A 6,668-nucleotide genomic window follows, 5' to 3' on the forward strand; every position below is an offset into this window, starting at 1 on the left:
TGCATCTATGTACCCAGCGTCTACCTCTTGGGGATGCCCACTTGGCTCGCACCAAGGGCTCTGGGTTGCACCATGACTAGTGGCAGCCTAGTACATACTGTCCTGTTGTTGTTCAGTGGGAGTTCTCAGACTGGTGGGAGAGGGTCTGTCTGCGGACTACCTGGCTATGACTACGGGCTGCCTGAACAGAGAGGACACACTCCCTACAAACAGCTGAGCTGTTTCTACGTACACTTAAGTCACATGGGTGGCTTTGGGTCCCTGAGAATCCTGCCTTCCCAGTGCTTTTTTGGTTGGATCCAAGACTGTAGGACTTTCTCGGACATAGCCACTGATTCAGTGCTGGTGTCTTGTCACTCAGGTTTACCATGCATATTATAAGCCCCTGGAGTTCACAGTGGCGGATCGGGATGCTTCACAGTGCTACATAAAGGTGAGTGGGCTTAGGAGCCAGGTGTAGGGTGCACTGAGACTAGGTTGGAAAAAGCCAGCGACTATGGGGAGTGCTCTGATATCCACAGGCAGAGCAGCGAATATTAGCCACTTTCCCCATGTGGCAAAGCACCTGCAAAAGAGACTTACAGAAGGAAGGCAGGCAGGCAGGAAGGGCTTATTGTGAGACTTCCTGACGGAGTTTGTCTTCTGGGTGATTCTAGGTTCTATCAAATTGACAGTCGGCACTGGCTACCACAGATGGAAACCTCTGAGGGCTGCAGAGATGGGACATAGCAGGTCCCTATGGTTGGGTGGGTCTCCTGTGACTAAGTGAGAGTAAAACACCACTGTGGCTTTCAGATGGTGTGCATGCGGGAGCCCCCACAGCAGGTGCTGGGCCTGCACTTCCTTGGCCCCAACGCTGGAGAAGTCACTCAGGGATTTGCTCTGGGGATCAAGTGAGTATAATCTTGGCCACTTTGAACTGTATCTGCTTCTGTCTGTGCTTTGACGGCAGTTGGTGTTAGTTTTGACGGTCCTGGAAGCTGCTGGGTGCACACTTCGGTGGGAAGGGGGTCTGCACCTGTCTGCAGCAGGCATCCCTGAGCCTACCTCAGACATGAGAGACATAACGGAGAGGGACTTTCTCTAGCCAAAGCAGGGTCCTCAGCAGGGATGGCTGCAGCCCTGGGACATGGCCAGATGAGTGAGGTTGAGGCCTCATTCCTCCAGCCTTCTACTGTTCATTTTTGTTTGCATTTCCTGTGAACTGTCTGTATTTTAGTGTTTGTACTACAATTATTGGATTAAAAGAGCTCTTTGTATATTAAGAAAATCAGTATTATAAAAAGAGGCTGCCGCGATTTAAAAGACTTTCAGAAATTCTTGCAGAATTGTCTGGGCAATGAATTTGCATGCAAAACAGTGAATAGGAATGTACTTTGGACAATCCTGTGTTCTTAGTCCCAGGACCCCCACGATAAGCTGGTGTTGCGGATGCCCTGCTTAGCATCATCCCCACCTTGCATCCATCAGCTTCAGCAGAATGTTCAGGAGAGGACCACACTGGCCCACAGGTCCTACCTAGTGATTATGCTGGTACTCTACTGACTTCCATGTTGACTGCTCCACTGTAATCTCCTAACAACTACAGATATGGGCTCCCACACATGGGCTCACACGGGACCTATGGCCCATGCCTGGGAGAACTTTATCACCAGTCATTGCCCTAACACACCTGTAGGTCAGGTAGGCCTGAGGCCCCAAGGCCCAGCGCTTGGCCACACTCATATGCTCCCAGCCCACTGGGGACCTGGATGTCAACACTCTCTCCTCCTGTCCCCCTTACTGTATGCCTTCTCACCTGTTTCCTCCAGGGTTCTATCCCCCAGTACCATGAATATATGTACATGCCACATACATACACCCATGTATACACACTAAACAAAAATCCTCCTGTAGCCTTGGCCCAGGACTCAGCCATACACTCAAGGCTTGGAGTCAGCCTCACTCATTTGGCCATGTTATTAAAATTCCAGATTTTGGTTGTGATTGTATATGTATAGCATGGTGGTTCTCAGGTGTCTGTAGACAGAGACACTGAAGGTTTGGACATGCTGCTGGAGTGCTCAGACACAGTCAGGAGGCCTTGGAGTGACCCCTGGGAGCTCCTGACTGTATCTGAAGAGCAGGCACCTGTTGTTCACATGGGTCATGTACCTGCCAAACCCCTCATTGCACAGGGCCTGCACATTAGGAAAGCTGCTGGTTCCAACTCTGTGCCACCTGTGCCCTGCGGGGCACCCATAAGCGTCCATGTGCACGTCAAGGAGATAAGAGTGTACTCACTGAGGGTGCGCATCGGTGCAGGTGCACCTTATCTGTAGACCTTTGGCAACTGGGCCGGGGCATCTGGGCAGAGGCTAGACCTCAGAGGCCAAGAGATAGGCTGGCGGTGAAGGCTGTTCTCACAGAATCAGTGGCTACGCTGGGCTAGATGACCTCCCTTCCTGCCCTTTGAGTAGACAAAATGCCATCCACAGAACAGCCAATCCCCAGCCTTGTGCTTGGGTGCCATGTGTCCACATGTAGATTTCTGAGCAGAAGAGCTGGGTGGATGGGTGGGTGTGGGCCACAGTCAGAAGTGACTGGAGAGGCCGATTCCTGCCATACCTTGACAGTGATAGAGCAGGCCTTGAGGAAGGGGCATTTAGGACTGGAGAGCAAGGTGGCCAGGATAGCAGCCAAGGAAAGGTTGGAGAGGGAGGGCCTGTGGTGGGTAGCAACTTGGCAGTGGTGGATGGTGGGTGTTTGCTGGAGGCAGCGGACAATCCAGCAGAGGCTGATAGTCTTAGTGCTGGCTCCATAAGTAAATCTCCTGCCTTCTGAGGCCTTCCAAGGACAGCCCTCCCCACACGCTCACCACTTAACCATTCTCCTCTTGATGTGTGCAGATGTGGAGCTTCGTATGCCCAGGTGATGCAGACCGTAGGGATCCACCCCACCTGCTCTGAGGAGGTGGTCAAGCTGCACATCTCCAAGCGCTCGGGCCTGGAGCCTGTTGTGACTGGTTGCTGAGGTTAAGTCACCATCCCTGCCAAGCTGAGGGCACATGCCATGCCACGTGCCTGGTACAAGGCTCCTCAGACACCTGGATCCAGGTGAGCAGGTTTGAGAAGAGAGGGAGCCACCATGTTGGGAATGATGCCAGGTACATGTTGAGGCTATCTAGAACAGTTAAGTTCCGCCCCTTGGTCAGGCCATGGTAGCCTAGAAACAGGGCTGAGGGGCAGCCACCAAGGATCCAGCCCCTGAAGGACATTGTAAGATCCCTGCCTGCCTGGTCATTGCTGTTCCCCACATGCAGGGGTGTCAAGAGGCTGGGCTCACACAGCATGTGTTCTGGCAGTGTCAGGGGCTGCTCCCTGTGTGCCGTTTGTCCCCACAGCAAGCCCAAGTGTTGCTGCATTTCCTTCTTGCCCAGAAGGTGGAGATGCTGCCTTGTGCACGGCCGACTGGACGCCACACACACATGGCTCTGCTCTAGCTGCGTAGAGCCAGGCTGGCGAGTGGGTGGTCAGAAGTCACAGAGCATACCAGTCATTGTAGTCCTCTTCTGAGGAAGAAGTTGCCGAGGGCCTCCTGCCTCTGCAGTATCACCTCTTAGTCTGACAGTGTTCTCAAGAAAACCCAGTCCTTGATCTACAAGCCACAGCCCATCCTGGATATCTCTTGGCTGTCACCCTTTTTGGTCTGGGGCCCTTGGTAGCCACTCTACTCACAGGAATTGAGGTGGCTATAGCGTCCTTTCCCCCTCAAGATGCCCTGTTTGCTCTGAGCACCAGCAGTGGCTCTCCCACATCCAGTGGGTAGAGAAGCTGGCAGGGGCCTTGTCTGGGCATTCTCACACCTGCTCCATCACAGCTTCACAGGCCAGGGATGATGCATTTGACAACGAGGACCCCTCTCAGGAAGCTAGGAAGCTCTTACCAAAATATTATACCTTCCAGGTTTTAAATTAAGAGCTCAGTATACATTTTTTATCACAGCAGCAGTGGTCTCTCTGCCCAGTTTGGGTGGGTGGGCAGAACTCTCTTCAAGTGCTTATTTCCAGTCTCTCAATGATCTCGTGTGGTTTTCGGTGACATGGCTAGGCTAGTGTGAGGGTTGGCCTGTGCTGATCCCCACCTGTTATTGGCAGGACTGGAAGCCTGCTGCCTCCTCAGGGATTCCAGAAGATATGGCTGAACACCTGTGGCTGCATAGCTGGCGTGTGCCCTGCAGGGATGACTCCGCACCTCCATCCTCTGGCCACCCTTCTCATACTCCCAGCGTCAGATGATGACAGCCTGGGCAGAAACCCCAGTGTGGGCTGCCCAGGTTTGAGCTCCTGGCATTTCTGGAGTGACAATAAAGAGGGTGTTTTGCTAAAGCATGTCTGCTTGTGGTGTCCCCAGGATTGCCCAATGTCACTTGATAGTAGCTTCCAATCAGGATCTGCTACCACCAGCACCTTAATACATGGCACCTCAGTGTTTAGAGTTCCCAGCAGCCATTGAAAAGAACAACCCTGACCTGACCTTACCCTGATCTGACCATTCTGGTCCCTAGTAGGACACAGCATCTCTCCATCATCCTTATCATCCCTTTAGCTGCTCGCTCAGGTCTGAAGACCTCTTTCTAGGGATCCCTCCTGGACCTTCTGCCAAGGTGTGGGCTTTCTTCCTGAGGTCTCTATGTACATCCTGAAGCAAGAGTGGCCTAACTCCAGCAAGGGTCAAGAATAGGAAGGTGGGGTTTGGCAGGGTTGTTGGAGGTTTTCTGTCTCTGAACTGAATGTCACTCACCTCCTTAAGTTTCCACTGTGGCCCTCAGCTTGTGGACTGGTTTTGGCTAATCCTCCACATTGAAGCTTGATGGGTGGGGAGCTCCTGTCAGTCACTGCAGGGGGAGACAGCCCTGACAGTGAGGGGCAGGGCCTTGCATTATGCTGAGGCTTTAGCAGAGGCTAATCTCGTGTCTTCCTTAAGAAAACATCACTTAGCCTGGCCCCAGGAGCCTTGGATGGGACGCTGCTTGTCAGCCAACAAAGGAATGTTTGCACCTTAATGGGCCTACGGGAGCCTGGCTGGAAGTGGAAGTGTGCAGGGTGCTCTCAGACGCCCAATTAAGACGCCAAGTGCTGGGCTGGGCCTGGCCCTCCTGACAAGTGCAGAGCCAGATCAGCCATGCCCTATTTAATGCATCAGTGGTGGCACGCCCCAGCCTGCCAGGATCCTGGGGTGTGGTTGTGGGGGGCCGTGCTCCTCTAGCTTGAGGTTTTGTCTGCCTCAGAGGCAGAAGAGGTCAGCTAACACCTGCTTCAGGCCAGTGGAGTGGGGGCGCTCTGGGGCCTGGCCAGGTGCATCCCATTGGTACCACAGCCCTGAGGGAAGTCTCTTCCATGGGGGCAAGCAAGCACTGAAGGCAGCCTTGATACTTGGTGATGATTGAATAGAGGCAACTTGTCATTGCCCTTTGCACACACTGGCCTGTAACTTCTTGCTTACCCAGCCAGCCAGTGCCATCCATACATTCATGTCCCCAAAGCCCCTTTAGGATAGTTACTGGTTTGTGAACACTGCCCTATTGGTGTCCTCCTAGTCCTGGTCTGGCTTCACAGACAACAGAGTGAAGGCTCTGGGCCCCGGTGTCACCAGAGCAGTGGGCTGCCTTTGTGATTTCCTGAACCTGTCCCTGGACTGCATAGCCAAGCCAGTGTATGGGACTGCACTGCCTAGCCCAAAAGGTGGGACCTACCTTTATACCTTCTTCCCGGAATGGACTTTGCATCAGAGTATTTGCCTCTGGAATCTTTGTCTCAGCCTGTGCCAGCTCTAGAAGGGTCCAAAGATCCACAGATCCATGGTCTAGTGGCTTCTGGTCCAGGCTTCCTCTGCACTCCTAGAAAGTGGTGAGTGGGGGTCTGGCCAGTTCACAAAAAAATTAATATTGCAAAGAAAAAACTGCCACAGGGATGAGCCACCACCCAAGCCATCTCTGGGGCCGTCAGTGCAGCCCCACACACTGGCCTGACTATAGGGCCCAGGGAGCAGGTTCAGGAGGCCACAAAGGCAGCCCCATGCTCAGGTGAGACCTGAGCCCAGAGCCCTCACTCAGTCATCTGTGGAGCTAAAACAGAAGCAGGAGGACCCCAAGAGGCCAGTGAGCACAAACCAGTAACTACCCTGGACCACAGTCGTGCCCTCTGCTGAAGGCAGGGCTGGTGCCAGGAGCAGGACCCATGGATGAGCTACATCTGTGGCATCTGTCCTCAGTGTCAACCTTTCATAACTACAGATTACTGCATGGCTCATCCCATCTCTGGACCAGAAAATGCAAGAAGGACTAGAATGCCCCGGGGCCAGGTGCTCCCCTGGGCCGCCTCTTCTCTGCCTTTGCATGTTTTTATGATGCAATGAAAATATGTTTTTAATTCCTCAGATTGCTCCATGTAACCTGCAATTACCCCCGGCAATGTTTTACACACCTCTGCTTGTAGCTATAGATTGCGCAAGGATATGGGAAGGAAAGGAGTGGGTAGGAGCTCCCTCCCTGCCTCAGTGTCTTGGGAAGTGCCCATTTTCTAGCACCTTGTCCTTTCCCATACTTCGTGCTGTCTGAGATCTATGTGCAGCAGGCACACAGAGAAATGTGACAGTGGTTTTGAGGGTTCAGGGACAGAGCCCAGCAAG

At 53.2% G+C, this 6,668-nt stretch overlaps 1 protein-coding gene across 7 annotated transcripts in view; it reads left to right on the top strand.

Moving 5' to 3' along the window:
* Txnrd2 (thioredoxin reductase 2) overlaps positions 1–4,366 on the top strand; it is a 46,700-nt gene extending 42,334 nt beyond the window's left edge. For all 7 annotated transcript variants that reach the window (XM_021645214.2, XM_021645215.2, XM_060370033.1 and 4 more), the window contains 4 exons: positions 362–433; positions 796–893; positions 2,889–3,095; positions 4,136–4,366. In XM_021645214.2, coding sequence (XP_021500889.1) covers positions 362–433; positions 796–893; positions 2,889–3,012 — 294 coding nt within the window. In that variant the 3' untranslated portion in view covers positions 3,013–3,095; positions 4,136–4,366. The remainder of the gene's footprint in view (positions 1–361; positions 434–795; positions 894–2,888; positions 3,096–4,135) is intronic.
* The last annotated feature ends 2,302 nt before the right edge of the window (positions 4,367–6,668 follow it).

This window comes from Meriones unguiculatus, chromosome 17, assembly GCF_030254825.1.
Source record: "Meriones unguiculatus strain TT.TT164.6M chromosome 17, Bangor_MerUng_6.1, whole genome shotgun sequence".
In the NCBI taxonomy this organism is placed as follows: Eukaryota; Metazoa; Chordata; class Mammalia; order Rodentia; family Muridae; genus Meriones; species Meriones unguiculatus.